We start from the raw sequence: 22,435 nt of genomic DNA on the forward strand, positions 1-22,435 counted from the left end.
TTGAGCGTTTCATATCCAGTCGCGAGGCATGAACCCCATAATCAAATGAGTCAGCATGGGGAGTGATCAAATTGCTACCCAGCACCGATGACTCAAAGTTAAATTACAGTGCCTTTTATTTCTCGATCTCAGCATGATATCAGGGACGGAGGCGGGGAGCACCAGCCTCGCTACCTGTCCACAGTCCAAGTGTAGAGGTGGAGGTGGAGAGTGCAAGAAGGTGAGTGGGAGGCCTGGGGTTAGACAAGAGGTGAGTGGGACGCAACATGATGCTAGTCAATTTGGTCCTGCTCACACTCATTTGTTCATCACCCTGTAAAAAACTGTAGTTGAAGCCCCAGTTTGGCAAGTTGCAAAGATCATTTTCCAGGATGGTTTGCAAGCAACTACTCCTTCCCCTTGTTAAGCCTTTTGTCACGCCCACAGGAAGCCAGATGTGGAGAGTGGAGGGAACATGCCCGCCACAGCCATCATACCGTAGCTCCTCATTACTCTCCGTGTCACACAATCACAACACACCGCACTTCCTCTCACTTTGCATGACAAAAACATTAGAACAAACTGCGAGGGCTGCAAACACCAACAACTGTTAATCATTTTTACACCGGCGCCTCCAATCGCCTGCATGCTGGCATTGAGCTGTAATGTGCCTCTCGTGGTGTACATAATGAAAAGAATGGAGCCGTCACTTGTAATGGATCTCTAAATAGCATTTTATGCTTTATTAGTCGTACTTAATGGTGTTGAAGGGGGCTGATGCGAAATCCCTTTGTTCAGAATCACACTCTTACTGTGAATAGTTCTTGATCGAAAAAGATTTTCAGAAAATTGAGGCTCAATGTGTTTTACACACTGGGCTTACTTTTCCTATTTTAGAGGGGATTGTGCATGCTCTCGTCAAAAAGATTGATGGCATAGGAGAGGAAATAAAAGAGCCAGGGATATGTGCACAATGCCGCGAAGAGATTGTTGGAGCAAAGAAAAAATCCCATTCACTTAAGACAGACGGGTCTAGTGATATTTCATCACTGGAAACAAAAAGGTGATCTCGTACCAAACCACACAAGAAATGCAAAACCACTCAAAACCAATTATGAATATTCACCAGAGCTTAAAATGAATCTAGATGTTTATAATGGGTTTTTAACTGCAACTGTCAAAATAGCCTCTTTGTGCTAATACCTCCACTTTCCAGTAGAAATGGTAAACATAGAAAAACACAAAGAAACGTCTTATTCATCGAGTCAGGGGCTGATACTGTGGTGGGAAATACCCTGGGGCACAATAAAGTTTGTTCAGCGACCAGGTTATAGGTCTTTAGAGAAGGGGAATCTCACGTTGGATGTCAATGTTGACGCTGGTCTCTTTGCCGTTGGGCACAGCCTTGTTGGACGCTCGACAGATGATCTGCTGGCCTGTCTCGATGTTGGAGGCAGACAGGTAGAGGGTGCTAACCGTACTCTCCCTTCTTCCATCACGAAGCAGTGTCTGAGAGGAGAAAAAAAGGAAGAGTTTAGAGTTCAACGATGATATGGTAGTGGAGATAGTGGGACAGTCTGAATAACACCATCAATCGAAACTCAAGGCCTGGAACCCAAATGCAGCAATTCACCTGGATGCCCTGGGGACAACACAGACAAATAAACCCCTGGCATGCTCAAGCCTGTAGTCTTTCTCCAAGGCTGATTGATCCGAAAAAAGGAATCTGTTTCTGAGCCTCTTTTGTATGTCTGGAGCTGTGCTCTGGCGCATAGCTTGTCATACTCCACAAAGGAAATCAATCTTCTTTTCAGTGCTCATCCTCCGAGCTGTAGCCCTTCTTGCATTGTGAGAGCCACCTGGAGGCCGCCCGGTACAATTCTGCGTTGCCTGGTGCTCAGGGAGGACTGTGGGAGCCCTGCTAACCACCATGCAACAGTGCAAGCTGACCCACCAGAACAAATTGGCCATGCCAGGAGCACTGTGTGGCAAACCACAAAGTCAAGACTTACACTGCTTCAAATAATACTCTATTGGTGCTCTATACAAATATAGTGTTCATTAACACAACCTATGGGTTTGCTTTACAAATAAACTACTGAGATTCATAGTAGAAGGTCTTGTAATATTATACTTATTCACTCAATGAAACAAGTAAAAATTTGATGGCCATTAATAATAAGGATCAACCCCTTTTTTCAATTTTCGCCTAAGATGACATACCCAAATCTAACTGCCTGTAGCTCAGGACCTGAAGCAAGGAGATGCATATTCTTGATTCCATTTTAAAGGAAACACTTTGTAGTTTGTGTAAATGTGAAAGTAATGTAGGAGAATATAGCACATTAGATATGTTAAAAGATAATACAAAGAAAAGACATGCGTTTAAAAAATAAATAAATTGTACCATTTTTAATTTTTTTTAATGATTCTATCCCAGGCGCAGTTTAGACTTTGGTCACTAGATGGAAGCAGTGCAGGTGCAAAGTTTTAGACTGATCCAATGAACTATTGCATATCTATTCAAAATGTTTTACCAAGACTGCTCAAAAGTGCCCAATTGGTTTATTCATACATTTTCAAGTTCATAATTGTGCACTCTCCTCAAACAATATCATGGTATTACTTCACTGTAATAGCTACTATAAATTGGGCAGTGCAATTAGATTAACAAGAATTTAAGCTTTCTGCCCATATCAGATATGTTTATGTCTTGTTGCTTACAACGTCATGCTAATCACATTAGCACACATTTGCTCAACCGTCCCGAGGATGGGACATCAATCTGTAGAGATCCTCAAGAGGTTTTAAGTTTACTTTTCACTTATAGAGGTCCAGCTATAGAGGGCATGTTATACAATGGCAAGTTGGGACATGTTGCTCTTCATTATTTAAACTCCTTTGGTGCTTTGTGTGTGTGTGTGTGTGTGTCCCACTATAGCCGCAAAACAAAATGCTCCTCTGCAATTTCTCTACAGTTTATTCAGGATTCAATGACTCACTTCACAAACAAATGGGTTGTGATGAAACCCTTTCTTTGCTAGCAGTATGATGAGGAGCTCTGAGGAGAAAATACCGTAGACAAGAAAGCTCATCAAACTTCCTTTGAGGACCTTTATGCATTTTTCAAACCAAGGTCATGACTTGCGTGGGAGGACATTTGAAACATCACAGCTGCCCTCTGAAACCAGCTCTCAACAAGTCCTTGTTTTATAATAATATCTTTAAGTTCGCAAATGGTGACAATAAATATTTTAGCTGCAATGGTCGTTACATATTAAGGCATGTCACAATGAAAGCTATTGACAGGTTTAAGGGTAATGGCAGTAATTACCACCTCATTTCTCTACTTTCATGAAAGTTTGAGAATTGTAATGAAACCCAGCTAGATATGTCACACACAGACTGCATATTAAAGTGTCAAGGAACCTGGCATTATATTAGCTGTGTGCCAGGAGGTTTGGAGGTTTGGAGGTTTGGAGGTTTGGCTTCAATGCATGCCTTTTCATCATCTTACTTTTCTGCCTTCTCCAGTCAACGACTGTCTTCCTAAGATATACAGGTAACTGCCAAAATCTCTTTAAGAAGGCGTTGGGCCACCATGAGCCAGAACAGCTTCAGTGCACCTTGGCATAGATTCTACAATTGTCTGGAACTCTATTGGAGGGATGCGACACCATTCTTCCACGAGACATTCCGTAATTCAATGTTTTTTTGATGGTGGTGGAAAACACTGTCTCAGGAGCTGCTCCAGAATCTCCCATAAGTGTTTAATTGGCTTGAGATCTGGTGACTGAGATGACCATGGCATATGGTTTACATCATTTTCATGCTCATAAAACAATTCAGTCACCACTCGTGCCCTGTGGATGGGGACATTGTCAACTTATGTGAGAATAGCCATGGTAGCCAAAATAATGGCCTGCCCAACATGTTTATACACTACCCTAAGCATGATGGGATGTGTATTGCTTAATTAACTCAGGAACCATGCCTGTGTGGAAGCCCCTGCTTTCAATATACTTTGTATCCCTCATTTACTCAAGTGTTTCCTGTACCTAGCTAAGCAAAAATACTATTGTCTTGGAGTGAAATAATATGTATGTAAGGAATACGCAAAATAGCATAAAGATAGATACATGATCATATATTGTTATTCTGCATTTGCATGAAGACAAAATGACCTGGTGAAGAGTCTCAGATCTCACCAGGTTACAGAAGCCCTGGCACTCACCTCTAAAGCAGTACATATTAGCTGTCAGCAGCGGGATGTGTCAATGTAATATCCTTTCTGACACCATCAGGATTGTTTCTCTCATAGCTCTGGACCTGTCTAAAGTAATTCATCTTGTACAGCATAGAACTCAACACCCAGCGACTAGCTCTTTTAAAATAGCCCGAATTACAAATTGATGATTTCCCATATCACTGCCTGGAGCATGTGAGGAGAATACCTTTCCCAAGTTAAGAAAGGAATTGAAAAATGGTGAGGGAGAGAGTGAAGGTTGCTCTTGAAGATATGGGATAAGGGGGCATAGACAGTAGAAGGTCATATTGAACAAATATGAGTGAACCTATAGTATAGTGATAATGCTGGTTACGTTTCTACTGATAAATATGGAGCTTTTTCAATTTTTCAGGAATATCTGTAAATTGTTTTTACCTAACCTTTACACTGATTCTGTTTATTACAATTAACAGGAAGGCTAATTTAAAATAAAACATGGACAGTTTTCACCTTTCAGACATGCCTGAAATACTTCCATTATTTAGGTAAAAATACCAGTGAAAGGGAATATGAAGGGAGGCTCAGAGGGAGGCTCAGAGGGATGTCTAGTCCCTGTTTACGCGAATAATTTGACTGACATTAATATTCTGCAGTTAATCTAACGTGCCTTTGATATGTCCAAACATGAAATGTGGTTCCAAGTTAAATTAAATCAGCATGTGTTAAATTGCAGACCAAACCAGAGGCACATTTCAAAGCTCATTACTGGATATTAATTTCACAAAGAAAAAATATAAATTGCATAAACTTTGTAGAACCTATTTCTACGAAAGAGAAACATAAGAGAGAAAATAATATATTTTCACAATTTTCTCTGGTCATGAGGTTAAAGAGGTCTTACTTGTATAATCTTACTACCAGAAAGTCAGATCTTTTCTAACGTTCTGTTTAACAAAATGTATTAAATTACTCTTTTAGTGCACCCAAGGCCTATTTCCAATTTCTCTTGCACAAAGCCAGTGAGGTTAATTAGCTTGACAAGAGAGAAAAACAATATAAGAGAGAGAGAGACTGACACTTGTTGAATCATTTGAAAAAAGGTTAAATGTAGCGAGTAATATGGAAATACTGGGAAAGTAAGGGGTACTATAGATTATTATGCATGGAAAGTAAGGGGTACTATAGAATATTATGCAGGGAAAGTAAGGGATACTATAGATTATTATGCAGGGAAAGTAAGGGGTACTATAGATTATTATGCAGGGAAAGTACTGGGTACTATAGATTATTATGCAGGGAAAGTAAGGGGTACTATAGATTATTATGCAGGGAAAGTAAGGGGTACTATAGATTATTATGCAGGGAAAGTAAGGGGTACTATGGATTATTATGCAGGGAAAGTAAGGGATACTATGGATTATTATGCAGGGAAAGTAAGGGGTACTATAGATTATTATGCAGGGAAAGTACTGGGTACTATAGATTATTATGCAGGGAAAGTAAGGGGTACAATAGATTATTATGCAGGGAAAGTAAGGGGTACTATGGATTATTATGCAGGGAAAGTAAGGGATACTATGGATTATTATGCAGGGAAAGTAAGGGGTACTATAGATTATTATGCAGGGAAAGTAAGGGGTACTATAGATTATTATGCAGGGAAAGTAAGGGGTACTATAGATTATTATGCAGGGAAAGTAAGGGGTACTATAGATTATTATGCAGGGAAAGTAAGGGGTACTATGGATTATTATGCAGGGAAAGTAAGGGGTACTATAGATTATTATGCAGGGAAAGTAAGGGGTACCATAGATTATTATGCAGGGAAAGTAAGGGGTACTATAGATTATTATGCAGGGAAAGTAAGGGGTACTATAGATTATTATGCAGGGAAAGTAAGGGGTACTCTAGATTATTATGCAGGGAAAGTAAGGGGTACTATAGATTATTATGCAGGGAAAGTAAGGGGTACTATAGATTATTATGCAGGGAAAGTAAGGGGTACTATAGATTATTATGCAGGGAAAGTAAGGGGTACTATAGATTATTATGCAGGGAAAGTACTGGGTACTATAGATTATTATGCAGGGAAAGTACTGGGTACTATAGATTATTATGCAGGGAAAGTACTGGGAACTCTACCTGTCTCTTGAGTATGAAAAATGTGACATGTATTATACACTCTTTAAAGTTAATCAGTTACTTTTTCCCGGGATGATTTCCCACAGCCTCACTTGGTATTGAGCATTACTATTAACCCTCCTACTGTGTTCCACTCGAATTGGACCGGTTTACACGTTTATTTTCTCTGAAAAATGTTGTTAATTTAATCTGACTGTCATAAGGTTCCATGACTTTGTCCACACAGGGCATCTGAATACACAATATAAATGTTGATGATTTTCATTACATTTTGGGTGTTTTATTTAACTTTTGTACGCCTGTGGTGTTCCCGGTCAAAAATGACTGGTGAATGGGTGAGACTACAATTAGTGTATAAAATTGAGTTCAGGCACATGCCCAGTCATCAGATGGACACAGTTCCTCTCCCAGACCCCCACATGCACGCACACACACACACACACACACACACACACACGCACACACACACACACACACACACACACACACACACACACACACACACACACACACACACACACACACACACACACACACACACACACACACACACACACACACACACACACACACACACACACACACACACACACACACACACACACACACACTTCTTGGCTTCCATGGCAATCCTCATTGGAACTTTTCCCCCACGGGAGCCACAGCTGTTGGAATTCCCACAAACAATCGCAACATTGTTTCAATAATATATAGAACTTTTCTAGCAGCTCTGGTATATAAAGCTTTTTTGAGGTCTTGCTCACAATTCATTCTGTGGCAGCACAATGACCAAAAATACAGTATCTGAGGCTCTTGATTATATCTTTGATCATGACACTGGTGAGGAGCGAGTCCTTGTTACACTTTGACACAAAGTTGTCTGTGATAAATAGCACAATATGTTTAATCTGAGTATTTGTTATAGTCAAAATAATCCATACATTATGCTTTTTTTTAAACTCACAAACAAGTTGTATAAGCTATAGGCTATAAATAGCAAATAGAAGTTCATATAACTTCTATAATAACTTAAGTTGATAAGAAGATCTAACACAACATTAGGTTATAATACATATATTATTATGGATTTATAATCAGCTATAATGGGGCGGTCATTTTGGACCGGGAACACAGGATTTATTAACATGAAATGAACACAACAGGAGGGTTAAAAGAAAATCTCTCTAATTATACAGAAAACTTTGCTGAGATGAAGGTTGGGAGGAAAATAATGAAATTGAGAGACAGATAAAGAAGCGTCTTTGAAGGTTTGTGGGGGAGTGGGGGTGGAATGAGCAGGGAAACTTATCTGTGGAGGAAGAGAGGGACGATAAGCAGAACTTCTTTTCTGGTGTCATGCATTTGAATGCTTCACAGAATAATGAATTCCCTCAGCCCTGTGGAAGTTACTATGATGACACCCCTTACAATTTTTCATCAGTCCATCCATAAGGAGCTGACTGAAATGTGGTTTGGGTTTACATTTACATTATACATTTTAGTCATTTAGCAGACACCTTTATCCAATTTGACTTACAGTAGTGAGTGCATTCATTTTCCTACTTTTTTCGTACTAGCCCCCTGTGGAATGGAACTGAATACGAGACGGTTAGGATTTAGATATTCTCCCTTGTTCTCAAATTCAGATTTTCAATCATCTGAAGCTTGTACTAGGCCTCCTCACAATGTACAGTATGCAATGAGTAGAACAATCTACATCCATAGGTACCAGGTCAAGACCATACTCAATGCCATTCACAAGCAGTATAACCAGATCTTTTGAATGACTGCTTCATACAGTCAGACCATACCAGGTCCAAGTACTTATCACAAAGTAACAACTTACTTAAAGATAAATGGCAGATAACTGATCCATTAGGATTTTGAGGGAGGTCATTCTGAGACCTATAGGGGTCAAAGCCATTCTTGTAGAGTAGAGGAAGCCATGCATCAGGAAACTACCATCTTACTCTGGCACATCTGACCTCCCATCATCTGTGGGGTGTGGAGCGAGGCGAGGGTCGAGGTGGGGCAGGACAGCCAATTATCCTCTCAAAAGCTAAATTTCTCACGAGACAATCATTCACTTTTAATTGAACACATTTATATTTAATGGTAGTGATATGAGGGGAAGGCTGTGGCTAGAGACTGCATGGCTGAGCTGCTGCTGCCATCCATCAGCTGGGCTACAATGTCCCCACATGCTGCTGTTTCAGAAAGAGGAAGAGTATGTATGAAGCACGCTATCCCCCTTACTATTAGCAAACGTCACCTTGTTTTATTCAATTGGGCTTGTGCCGTATCCCAGCCCAATCAATGGCATTTATCTGCTCTTTGAAAAAAGCCGATAACAGGATGAGACAGTGGAGAGAGAGTTGGTGCCCGCTCGCTCTCCTTGTTTATATGGAAATTCAGATAGTGGCATTGATTACATGTTTAGCCCGCGGGTTAGTGTCATTGACTTGCCAGAGGGGCCAGCTGGCAGTCTGGTGTGGCATTGTGTGTGGTGATGGTTGAGTTGAAGGCTAGGTTAGGTTGGCAGAGCATCTTCTCTGAATACCATAGATCAGGGACGGCTTCTCCAATAGAGAAGTTACCGAACAGATCTCTTTATGGACCCTGCCACTGAAAAGAGAGAAGCATGGCACCTAGGAGACAGCAAAGGTGCTGGAGAGTCACCGACTTGCATTCTTATTGCTCACCATCTGCTTGTTTGAGTAGAGGCATTAGCTGGGCAAAGAGGACAAACATCCTTTAGACATCCCAGAGAAGACACTGTATTTTCGGGGGATTTTATTCCAATCAATCTAGGCTGAATGCTGAGGCACAGTTTACAGATGGCACAAGAAATCACCCGTCACAGACGGCTAGTGCTCTTAAAGTGGCTATTCACGACAAATTTCAAGGGAAGGATTGACTAGCATCAACTGGAATTTGATGAGTGATATAACCTATTACATGGAATAAATAGTGTTTGAGGGCTTTTGCTTTCTACCTATGGGAATAGGTAAGTGTTTAACCACTCCCCCCTCAAAAGCCCCAGCACTCCCTCCACCCTTAAAAAACAAACTGTGTATTACACACCTCGATGCTTACCTTGGAGTACATGGCTCCATTGAGGACCTCTCCATTGCGGATCCAGATGATGGAGGCGGCTGGCTTGGCGTTGTCAGCGTGACAGGTCAGGTTTAGGGGATCTCCTGCTCTCAGGCTCACCACTGGACCACCACTGATCACTGGGTCCTCAGGAGGCACTGGAGGGAAAAAAAGGCATTGTGTTGTAGCTACGTTATAAACATGTAATAGCATATACTTGTATACAACAACAACTGTTTCTTCAAGCCAGAGTGTCATTATTTTCAATGATGAAGGTATTTGATCAAACCTCAGCCTCATCCATTGGATTGATAGAAGATATGTCTTGGACATAAGAAAGTTCATATAAGGTGAGCCCTGTATCTGTGGGACTGTGTAAAACGGCTTGTTCTCACTTTTTGAGTAATACCTGTGTGAGCCAAGGACAGGGAGATTACTTCAAATACAATATAGCTTTATGAATGACAGGTGAGGTGAGGGGTTTCAGTTTCTTTTGTCCATTTTCTCTCCTGTGAGATTGAAATCTCTGGTGTCCATGGTCACTGATGCAGAGATGTCAGAGCCGTATTGTGCAGACTTTGGTCACATATGTCTGGAGTGTAGCCAACAATAAACTCTGAATAAGAGCCCTAAGAAATCCAAAGCATAGTTCAGTTTTGTGCTGTTACTGACAATGTGAATGGATGATACAGACACCGGTGCATTTTAATCATGACTTTTACGTGTCCGTACATGAAGGCAATTGAAGCAATCAAACCTTTGACTAGAATTGACAGATTGCCAGGGAATGGCAGTCGAGTCATCATCTCATAAGCGGAAAATAGATAGATAGAGGAAGAGAGTGGTGGATGAATGCAGAATGCAGGCCCCTGAATGGCACTGATTACACGCCTCTTTTTACACACATGCTGATCACCCTGTTATTATTCAAACTCCAGTGAATTATTGATTGGCCTGCACGCTCATTACAGTGCAGATCTGGGGCATGATGAAATCAAAGGCTGCGAGCAGCTGGTATATTTGCCTGTGAGAGTGAGAGGGTCAGAGAGAGAAGGTGGGCGGGGGTCTTCTGTCAAACAGCCAAGGCTTGGAATGAAAAGGGGGAGCTATGGATACACTGTTGAATTGTTTTATGGATAATGGCCTATTTATTTTTATTTAAGCCAGTTCAGAACAAGTTCTTATTTACAATGATGGCCTACACCGGCCAAACCTGGACGACGCTGGGCCAGTTGTGTGCTGCCCTCTGGGACTCCCAATCACGGCTAGTTGTGATACAGCCTGGATCTGTAGGGACGCCTCTAGCACTGAGATGCAGTGACTTAGACCGCTGCGCCACTCGGGAGCCCAATTCACGGATCTGCATTCTGCAGTCATCCACCACTCTCTTCCTCTATCTGTCTCTTTTCTGCTCATGAGATGATGACTGAACGCAATTCCCTAGCAATCTGTCAATTCTAGTGAAAGGTTTGATTGCCTAAACATACAACACAGTTATACATTTTGTTGTTGTTGAAATGGGACATATTCCTGTTCTGCTTTGTCACTGACTCATTGAATGCTAAAGGTTAAAGATGCAGTCAGGATCTTAAGCACAACAAATTCTTAACATATTGTACAAATTGTATTAAAACAATATATAAATACAAATTACAGGACGTAACATATAATACGAAATGGATGAAGCTACACACAATTGGATGAGTTACTGTAGTACACAAAAAATGGGGACCTGTTTTGGCTCATGAGCACTACTGGCTGAAATTATACAAAAGTTCCAGAGCATCACTTTGATGGTTGATCTTCCATTCATGACTTACAGTACTAAACTACTCACTTTCAACAGGATCTACACTTTCAGCCATTCCCCAGGAACATTTAAAGGGCTCCTGAGTGGGGCAGCTGTCTAAGGCACTGCATCTCAGTGCTAGAGGTGTCACTACAGACCCTGGTTTGATTCCAGGCTGTATCACAACTGGCTGTGATGGGAGTCCCATAGGGCAGCACACAACTGGCCCAGCGCCGTCTGGGTTAGGGGTTGGCTGGGGTGGGCCGTCATTGTAAATAAGAATTGGTTCTTAACTGACTTGCCTAGTTAAATAAAATAGGAACAGGGAGCCCTGCCTCGTTAACATCCTGAGGGACTCATAGCAGACCTATGGATGATCAACAAGGACTGTGTCACCATCTGACATAAAATAGAGCTGCTGTAACATCCAAACTCAGGAAGGAAGCTCATACAGGTTATTTTTACTGCCTCTAGTTAATTGTATTTTTTGGTTATGAAAGGAATGAAAACTGCAGACTAAATATAACTGATGCTTTCCCCTGTTTCCACCCACATCCTCCTTCCTTAGGACAAGCAATTAAAAAGGCAGGGCTGTATAGTACCGGTGACACACTATGACAAAGTGTGAGATTTTGCAGCAGGGGAGCGTTGGGAATAGGGCTGCTTTACTGCTTTGCCAGTTCAGTCCGACTAAGCCTTGTGACTCAGCTCCCAAGTGATTCTCCAACCTGTTTCTAGACCAGACCCATAGACACATTCCTGCCTCGTCAAATGGCTCTGGAAACAGTGATATAGTGTGAAATGTTTTGTTTGAACAGAAAATACTGTGGTTAGTATATGTCCTTTTGATCTGGTGTTCTTCACGATTTGAAGTTACACAAGTTGGTGGAAGATAGAAATACTAGGTCTTATTTAGAATACGAAGGTATTTACGGATCTGAACAAATGGATATACAGTACATTGTAGTATGGTAATATTGTGGTTTAAGATTGGAAACAAGCTTGTTCCTTCTCTTTGTCACCAGAATGAGAGAAGCCCTATCAACCCTCTCATTGGTTTATGAAAATATGAAATAGTGAGCAACAGAGATGGAGAGATGCTTCTAGAGATCTAGTGTTATTGGCTTGCTGTCAGCGCTCACTCAATGCTGCTGAAACATTAACTTACTGTCAAGTTGTTTGAGGTATGCATAGCTTCCATCTTCTGAAGGGGCAAATTGAATAGAAAAACTGCTCCATTTGGAGCTCTCTGAGAGCCTAACATTATGTGACTGATGACAGCACAGACATGCATATTAAAGATGGAGTAAGTGGGTTGTGGATTCAGGCTGGTATTGACTGTCACCACTCCAGTCACAATACCAGGCCATCAAGGAAGAGCAATGGCTGTGAACTAATCCAGGTAAAATGTGTTGACGTTCTACCGTAGAACATGACAGCTCAAGGCTTCCAGAAACCTGCTACCCACTGGGCACACACTGGTTGAATCAATGTTGTTTCCATGTCAGTTCAATAAAGTTATGTTGGACCATCGTAGAACAGACATTGAATTGATGTCTGTGCCCAGTAGGTACAGTACAGCCAGGAAGTGATGTGATGCCACTACAGAATATGAAAGAGTGTAATAATTTAAAGGCTACTTTCAACCCCTCTCCTAGAGATATTATTGACCCATCTTGACCTGTAAAGTTAATAATAGTTTATCCTTTCAACAATCCATAAGGTTTCCCTCAGAGAGGACCTGAGTGCCGCTGTAGTGAAGGTTAACATTTAATGCATGGTAATCTCCATACGCTGAGGTCCATGGCAAGACGCACAGATTGTCGTTATGCTTTCAGGTCGTGTGCTCTGCTCTGGGAGACAGGCGGTGATGTGTCAAGGCTGGATGAAAAACAGAAAAAGAGGGTGAAAGACTCGCTTGGCTGCCTCCGACAGGACTTTTTTCATTTCCTCCATGTGTGTGATATCTGTCACAGGGATGACACCGAGGATCTCTGAGTAGAATGAGAGCCAGTGTAATCTCTTTGCTAAGTCATTGGCACAGGTGGCATGCTCTCCATCTGCACTCCTCCATCTCCCACTTTCGGTTTCCCTTTTAGGGACGTAGGGGCAATCCCCTCACAAAACAAAGGCTAACTCAGATGTACTGTAAGCACTGCATGACCAAACAATGGGCAGGTAGTTTACCTCAACCGCTCTACCTCACAAGCCATAGATCTACGTTTGTACATTCCACAGTGGACCTGCTACAGTGGACAGTAAAGCAACAGTAAAGAGTAGCCTATTTTAAGTCACAGTCTAACAGCCAGAATAGTTACAAAAATAAGTGCAATTCCAGTTCCCTCTCTCTCTCCATACTGGGTTGCTGTTAAACCATCTCTCCACAACCGTCCCTCTTGTGGGCCAGTCTGACAGCCGCACAAAGGCCTCGAACCACGCCAGTCATCATCATTACAGTCCTGTTTGCAAACTCGGCAGCCCCTAATGGTTCCAAATTAGCGCTTTACTGCGGCCCCGTGATGGATTTCTCACGAGCCGGTCAGCGGCTCGGATTGATTGCGCCTCTTTAATTACCAGCTGGCTTGCTGAAATACTTCCTCTTTCCCCACTTCACTCCGGGAGAGTATAATGCAATCTCACACCACCCACTTCCACACTCATACAAACACACACACTGCTCAATAGTTTCTCAACTCCTAGATTTGAGGGCAAAACATCCTCTTGTTGTCTGAGATATGACGTGGAAGAGAGATTCTGTGGGTTTTCTTCAAAGGAGTAGATTAATCAATAGGAGATTAGTTCTATAGTATGTGTTCTCCTCTTACTTGGCTCATACTGATAGTTTCCCTGTTTTTCCTTCCTGCTCTGGATTAGGGATCTCAGGCATGTATTAACATTTTACCTCTAAATGTACCTTGCTTATTACTTTTTCTCACCTTTAATGGTTATCTGGAGGACTATGATGTGCCTGTCTGTCACCTGGGCCATCACAGGTGTACCAGTTAATTTCTCATATTTATGCTCCAAGCAACCTTTTTCAGGGAGTGAGACTACCAGGCGATGGGTGTTTTGAGGGGGCACACAGTCTGTCACAACTTCCATTAGCCCAGCCCTCTGCCTCAGATAAGAGCTTCCACTGAAGTTCATTAAAGGAGCAATGGAGTTTAATGGAATTGCATCGCCCCTTCCTGAGAGAGATAGCACTATGATTTGTTTCAGGTTTTTGCCCAACCCAGATCTCAGAGCCATGTTTTACCATAAAACTCAGAGCAGGCTGGGGAGAAGAGGGCAGGTCGGATTGATTGTGTTTTAGTGAGCTCATTTATTTTTAGTGTATAATCAAAGATATCTATAAATGAGACAAAGGCATATGGATTTGTAATTAACCCAACCATGTGTGACAGTAAGTCTGTTATAGGCAGGGCTTGTCCGAATAAACCTAAAGTATAAACCTGCCCTGTGTCCTGGGAGACATTTCAATACCTCAGAACCTCTGGGATTAGCCTGGTCTGAGAAAACACCCTGACGGCGCCAGAACTGGAAGAGAAGTAAAGCCAGTCTATTACCATTGGGGCTCTGCTGATGGCGGACAACCTGAGTCATAAACAACCAAAGCCAGGCTGAGGAACATTCTCCAAGCAGCCTATAGTCCTACACACAGCCTTCCAGGAGCAGGAGAGTGGGTTCAAAAGGCAATTTGGAGGTGGGTGATTGAGAGGGGTAACCTCAGAAGAGCTCTGAGATGGGGAGGGGGCGGGGTGGGGTGTCTGGAAATGCAGTGTGCACAGTGCTGGGCTTCTGCCGACGGTGTCTGGAAATGCAGTGTGCACAGTGCTGGGCTGCTGCCGACGTGTCTGGAACAACAATGGGTCGGCTCGCCCCGCCGGTTTTGGCAGAATGCTTGCACCAGACACCTGTCACCCCAATTCGACGGCGCCCTGGCAGCTTGCAGAGGTTGTGATAGATAGATCACAAAAGAGAAGGGAGAAAAGAACGATCCATCGTAGGTGGAAGACAAGAGACATACGTGGCTCACTGGCCCAAATCACAGGCCTCTTCAAGTTCTGTCACCATACACCTGTTTGTAGGTCACAAGATCTTGGCTCACACAGACTGTCTCTATCTCTCCCACTCTGCTAATACTGTCTGTGTTAGATGATCAGTGATAGAGAGACTAATGTGAGGTATGACGATATGACTGTGTGTGTGTGTGTGTTTGTGTGTGTGTGTGTGTGTGTGTGTGTGTGTGTGTGTGTGTGTGTGTGTGTGTGTGTGTGTGTGTGTGTGTGTGTGTGTGTGTGTGTGTGTGTGTGTGTGTGTGTGTGTGTGTGTGTGGTGTAGGTGGTGAAGGTGGTGTGTGTATGCTGACCAACAGAGGGAGAGTGAAGGCAGGGATGAGGAGGTTTTCTGGAGACATGGGAGGAATGGTGAGATGCCAGAGCTGTCAGCAGCGTGCAGAGATGGCTCCGTCACAGAGCAGCGATGTGTAGCGCTAAAGTTGCTCTCAACAGATTGGGAGGGCACTGACATTGCCGTGTTTGTGTGTGTGTGTGTGTTCGTTTCTGTAGCAATGTGGCTGTCATTTTGCATGAAATGTAAAGATAATATATACCTTCACATTAAATGATATTGAAATGGATTGTTCCTTATAGAGTGTTAATCAAGCTCTCATCTCTTCCAGTTCTAGATTTGTTTAAGTCAATAATCGTTTTTGTTATGATCATTTATTACTGAACATGACATATTGATTTTGAAAAGATTTCAAAACACAGCTGTGTGTGTGTTTAAAAGTACCCCTCCCTTTTAAAACACTCAAAGCATGTCTTACATGCAATCTGTTGGGTATTAACATACAGCTGTTCATAGAGTCAGTGATATTATAGATGTTCTCTTTATCTTAGATCTCAGTAATGTACTTTAATGTAAATCAGGGTAGTGTTCGCAAGATAATGTAAATGGAAGAGCCATATTTCTAACAAAATGACTGCTGATCAGGGGTTCTGATCTGGCCCTACTTCAGCGGACATTCTTGGCTAGAGCCAAATTGACTTATGTGAGAGATACATTGGTTACATACAGAAAACTAGCACACTTAAACTGCTTAATGAGGTGTTTCAACATTTTCTTTCAAGACTTTACAATTTTGGCATGTACAGTCAAGGAGCAACATTCAGAGAGAGAGAGAGAGAAAAAGGGAGAAAGAGAGAGCTGGGGAATGCATAAAACCACTTCCATTAATTAGTTGGAACGGTAAAAGTGTTGCCGATGGAAATACTGCTCCCGTCGTGACTGTTACTGGAAACCAATCAACTTGCATTCTCCCCCTTGTGCTTCTTCAATAAGGCATATACTTTGTGTCCTTTCTATTTTCATATAGTGCATCTATTTTGAAATGCATGATTCCATAAATCATAAGTGGGATTTTGTGGTTTGAACTACAGGAGACCTAGGGACAATTACTGCTCCTTGTTTGTGTCTTGTTAAAAACACAATGTTCCTCATGAAGCTGCCCTTCGATTTAGTGTCAAGATTTCAATAGAGTTCCTTGAGCGAGACAAAATTCAGTTTTACCTTCAACACCTACAGTTGAAGGACACTTTTTCATTAAATGATTGCATTTTTTCCCCCTTTGTCTATCCCTGCTTTAAAGTTGAGAAAAATTGCAATGTAATAGAATAAACATATGACGGAAGAATTTCGAAGTTGACATTAGATGCAGTTCAGTAGAGAGAGTACTTATTAATCAGATGTCATGCTAAGAAGACCCTGCAGTGCAGAGAAGCATCGTTTGCTCCACCACTATTGGAAAAATCTAGTGGATGACCTACACTCTCCAAGGTGTGTTAAAGTCAAGTCACTGGCTCCCTCCCCTGACTGGACAAGTCTATTTTTCAGAGGACAAAGGAATGACAAGAGGATGAGGTGGATTGTAAAGTAAAAATAACAAAGGGTCATGTTGAACAGACAATCAATTTCATCACAGGAAGAAAAACTAGACATAAGACTAGATGTGAGCTCCAAGCAGTAAAAAGAGGACACTGGGAAGCAAACTATCTGTGCATAGTTAGATATAACTAGATTACCCCATTCCAACATTGTGCTGCGAGGCACACCATGACCCCTGGCACTGCGCAAGGCTAGACCAGCCAGAGAATTATAATCAACAAGCTTTCTTGGAAAATGTGATTTTTGCCTCTGAATTCAACACAGCTGAGTGCCCTTCCTTGTCGTTGGCTGCTCCAAAGACAAATGTTTAGCCATTTGGAAGGAAGTGTTTTGTCAGATCTCACATCTTGCACTCTTGTAATTAAAAGTGAATAATCGGTGTGCCTCTGGATGCTCTCTAAAGTTACAAACAAGGGCAGAAGAGTGGCTGGGACACCGTTATTAATTCCATGCTAAGGAAACTTGATCTTCCCGTAGCAGTGTGAATATAATTAATAATTATCTTGACAGCAAATGAAAAACAGAGGACAGATCTGGCCCTCGTATTTTCTGTGGAGTTAATCTGCAGCAATGTAAATATTTCCTAATGGGCAGTATCAAAACATAAATTCCCAGAGAATACTTATGAATGTATTAGGGCCTTGTGGCATTACTTTGCATGCCTTAAATGTAGTTTTTCATCTTGGAGTGCATCAAATGTTGTGATCGCAGAGGGCTACGGCATTAAAAAGCAAGACCTAGCGAGGAACAGGAAGGAACAACAAAGGAAAGCGATCAACATAAGCGATTGATGAGAAATGAAGGTTCATTAGAATACTTGTCAGAGGATGAATGTCAATGAGATCTCTAAAAGTCACATTAGAGTCAACAGCAGTCCTCATCATTCAGTGTTGGTCTACTCTGTAAAAAAGCAGCAACTTTTTCTCCATCGCTAAATGGTAAATGGTGCACATTTCTCTTACAAAGGATTACCTGGTCTCACAGATCTGTTTAAGGGGAGAGACCTTATTCCAGAGAGCCCATTCCTCCCCCTTCTTTCCTACCCCAGGTTAACACATTGAGGCATCGGTTTGGATGCCTGCTACCTTGCTGAAGGGGATATAATTAGCCTCAGGACTACCCCCAGACCATAACCCCTAGATCACTCCTGACCTTCATGCCTAATTCACCAAACCTCAAGCCACTTGGCCTCCATGCATGCAACCTGGATCCCATGATTGCAATCAGATATGGGGTTCAAAGTTCAAAGACAATTTTCCAGAGGGGAAACGTTTCTGGGGAGGGAAGTTGATGCCTCATTACATTATTGATGACCCTTTTCATTCCTCTATGGTGTTTTCCTCATACCGCATTTGTTTGATAAGCTTACTTTTGACTTCTAATGCTACTCAAATAAGACACTCCAAACTCCCCCACAAATGTTTTGCTAATGTTTAAACAGGAGTAAGGTCAGGTTAGAGACTGTGTATCCTTTAACTTTTTGCTGGGTATTTCAATGATTTTTTATTGGAACATCATTAAAAGATTCAGGATTATGAATTCAATGGACTGGTAATTGCCTGTAAGACTAGAATTGTAAGCGTTTCTGTAACAAATGGACACAGTACCAATCTTATGTGAGAATATCGAGTGACAAAAAAGCACTCCAAATCTGTGTCTTTTTTCTGTAAATAGCAAAGTCATAAAGAAAACAGTTCCCTTTGATGTAGAAAACAGTAGAGCTGGAATAGATATTGGCTGATGAGAGAGAGTAGGGGAATGTTTTTAGATTCATTTGACAGTCAGGTAAGAGAGAAGGGAGACTGTTCCACTCTGTGGACGGACAGTCACTGTCTTTCGAGTCGATAGACACACTCTGTCACCACTGGCGGGTAATTGACAGCTTAGAGTTTGCAGTGACACGGGGCTTGCATATATTTATTCCATTACCTTGCATGTGTGCCTGCCTGGGGGCCCTCCTTCACAATGTATTCAGGAGTCAGCCAGTTAAGCAGGGGACTAAACAACATCTTATGGCGGGGCTTATGAGAAAGGATGATAAGTGTTTCACCCTCAAATAGCCAAAGAGGAATAGAGACAAATGGCTCCCCTCGTTTATTGATGATTCATCATTTTAATGGGGCTTAAACAGCTCTTTCCTTTAAGTAGCCATCTTTACATTGTTGTGAATGTGACTGCAGCTCAACAGACTTGGGTTAAAAACGTACACTATATATACACAAGCTCACAGAGTGGGACCATCAAGTGCTGAAGAGCGTAGCGCATGAAAACCGTCTGTCCTCGGTTGCAACACTCACTACCGAGTTCCAAACGGCCTCTGGAAGCACTGCCTCTGGAAGAACTGTTTGTCGGGAGCTTCATGAAAAGGGCCAAGCAGCCGCACACAAGCTTAAGATCACCATGCACAATTCCAAGCGTCGGCTGGAGTGGTGTAAAGCTCGCCGCCGTTAAGACTCTGGAGCAGTGGAATCAAGCTTCACCATCTGGCAGTCCGACGGACAAATCTGGGTTTGGTGGATGCCAGGAGAACGCTATCTGCCCGAATGCACAGTGTCAACTGTAAAGTTTGGTGGAGGAGGAAGAATGTACTTGGGCTGTTTTTCATGGTTCGGCTACGCCCCTCAGTTTCAGTGAAGGGAAATCTTAACGCTACTGCACACTAATATTCTAGATAATTCTGTGCTTTGTGGCAACAGTTTGGTCCCTTTCCTATTTCAGCATGACAATACCCCCGTGCAGAAAGCGAGGTCCAAACAGAAATGGTTTATCGAGATTGGTGTGGAAGAACTTGACTGGCCTGCACAGAGCCCTGACCTCAACCCCCTCGAACACTTTTGGGATGAATTCATACGCAGACTATGAGCCAGACTACAGTTGCAGTAGTGTACTGCACAGGAAAATTATGCTTTAGTTCAACTCAATGTTGAGCAAGCCCCAAAGCAACACTATCATCAAGATTCAATTAACTTAGGGATAGCCCCACTTAAAAAAAAATGTTTGCCTAAATGACATACCCAAATCTAACTGCCTGTAGCTCAGGCCCTGAAGCAAGGATATGCATATTCTTGGTACCATTTGAATGGAAACACTTTGAAGTTTGTGGAAATTGAATGTAGGAGAATATAACACAATAGATCTGGTAGAAGAAGATACATAGAAAAAAACGACATGTTTTTTTCTACCACCAACTTTGAAATGCAGCAGAATGGACCCAGTTCCAGCCATCACTCTGGTTGTAATTCCGATGGTGTCCAAAAGATGGCAGCAGCATATGTCCAACGTTTCAGACGAATAACTTGAAGTATGAGCGAGCTACATGACATTTAGTGTGAAGTCACCCAGGTACATTTTGGCAAATCGTGAAGGAGGCATTCACATTCATATTACAGTTTTTCTGCAAGAATATCGTCAAATCTGAATACTTGGACTTTGATTTAGCTTTTCCATTATTAGTAGCCATATTATAAGTTCAACATTTTTAAAACAACAAGTTTTCATAACTTCATAACTCTGAATATTCGTATAATTTTTGTCCAAAATGAAAAGGCATGCAGTTGTACAAGGTTGGTAGCTACATTTTATGACAGATGCATGGTTTGTTTGACCCCGATTGGTGCTTATTTGACAAAGTTAGAGTCGTTCAAGTGAAGACCACCCGCATCATCGGCGTGCCATGAAGGCATCGCTCCCTGACAAAATCTGGTGTCCTGTAGGATAAACTACACCCCTAATGATATAGTGAAGTCTCGTTACGTTCTATGATCTCTGGTGAATACATACAAATGCGATTTGACTGATTGAAACAACGTTTAGGGTGAGATTTTCACAGATTTGCAAATTGAACGAGTGGGAATACAAAATCGATCGTGCATGTTATATGGACCTTGTTAGGACACGAAAATGTTTTATTTTGATTTTGATTGTTTCTCTAAAATCTGCGATGGTGACACAAGGCACTGCATGATTTACAACTGTCCAGTTGACGGAGACAGTTGAGAGAGACCACAAATAAGTGGAGGGTACAGTATAGCAATGCATCCTAAATCATTAGTGTGTCATACCCTTCGCCTATCCTTGAGGCCTTGATCAAACTACTTAGATGCTTGAACGGTGGGGTTGGAGGAAGATAAACTTAACTTTGAATGGGTGGAGGGTAGGAAGGGGAAGCGGGGTATAGTTCCTTTGACTCTCAGTAAAGAACTTGTAATTATTCATTCATAACCATTTGCATGGGGTGCGGCAGTGAGAGACGTTGGGTCGCAATTTGTCTTCCCTCTCTCCTTTCTCTGGCTGCCTCCAGATCATTAGTTTCACTTTTCATTAGCGGAGATCAATAAGGTGGATGAGTCTCTCGTGTGAGGATACTCTGCTCCACAACCTCCCACTCTCCCTCCTCCTCTCCCCTCAGTCCTTCTCCCTTATTCTCTGGCTCTGTCATTGACTCCAGCTCCCCCTCATATTACCCATAATCCTCCACAGCAGAAGGGTATACTGAGTAGAGGGCAGAGAGAAGAGATAGAGAAGAGTGAGCAGTGATTTTACTAATGCTGCCCAATAAGGCAGAACTGGCAAAACTGAATGATAACCCAATAAGGTTTAATGAAGAACCAGTAGCCTCTCAGAATTAACACTGAAGCCAGCTGGGAGTGAAGCAAGAAATGAAAGTAAAAACATTAGGGACTGGCAAAGTTTAGAGATGCTGTATTGTTTCTATTTGCTGTAGCATTATCTTGGTAGTTGCTGTTATGCTAATAAAGGTTGTGGCTTTTCTGGCACAATCATTGATTCAGTACACAGATTTAGTGGATTTTGAATGTTGAATGTTTTGAGGGAAGGGAGAAGCACTACAGATATGACATTGTGGTTGGTTTGAGGTGGCTGCTAAGTCACTGCCTGCCTCTATTGCCATTTTCTCTGTGCACATTATTGTACATTTGTCTACTGTATGCATGTATGTGTGGTGTGCATTTGTGTGTAAATGTAATCCTCACTTACCCAGCACAGTGAGTCTGGCAGGGCGGGACCTCATTGCTGCCTGGATTGCCTGGCACTCAAAGACAGCGTCATCCATCAGCTCCACACGTTGGATCCGGAGGTGGTGTTCCCCTGTACTGTGGTCCCCAATCACTGTGTAACGAGGGTAGCCTGGGACACAACACATTCCCTGTCAGAACTTGGAGTCTGGTTTTTCAACCTTTATCAGCAAATTTCAATCCAACTGACATGTTATGAATTGTGCAACAATGCCTGAACAT

At 42.1% G+C, this 22,435-nt stretch overlaps 1 protein-coding gene across 3 annotated transcripts in view; it reads right to left on the reverse strand.

Annotated features, from left to right (window-relative positions):
* The window catches only part of LOC109905794 (kin of IRRE-like protein 3), a 212,221-nt gene that overhangs the window by 54,008 nt on the left and 135,778 nt on the right, over positions 1-22,435 (reverse strand). For all 3 annotated transcript variants that reach the window (XM_020503398.2, XM_031791008.1, XM_031791007.1), the window contains exons 3-5: positions 22,176-22,325; positions 9,446-9,603; positions 1,338-1,488 (exon numbers count right to left, since the gene is read on the reverse strand). In XM_020503398.2, coding sequence (XP_020358987.1) covers positions 1,338-1,488; positions 9,446-9,603; positions 22,176-22,325 — 459 coding nt within the window. The remainder of the gene's footprint in view (positions 1-1,337; positions 1,489-9,445; positions 9,604-22,175; positions 22,326-22,435) is intronic.

This window comes from Oncorhynchus kisutch, linkage group LG15 (genome assembly GCF_002021735.2).
Source record: "Oncorhynchus kisutch isolate 150728-3 linkage group LG15, Okis_V2, whole genome shotgun sequence".
NCBI lineage: Eukaryota > Metazoa > Chordata > Actinopteri > Salmoniformes > Salmonidae > Oncorhynchus > Oncorhynchus kisutch.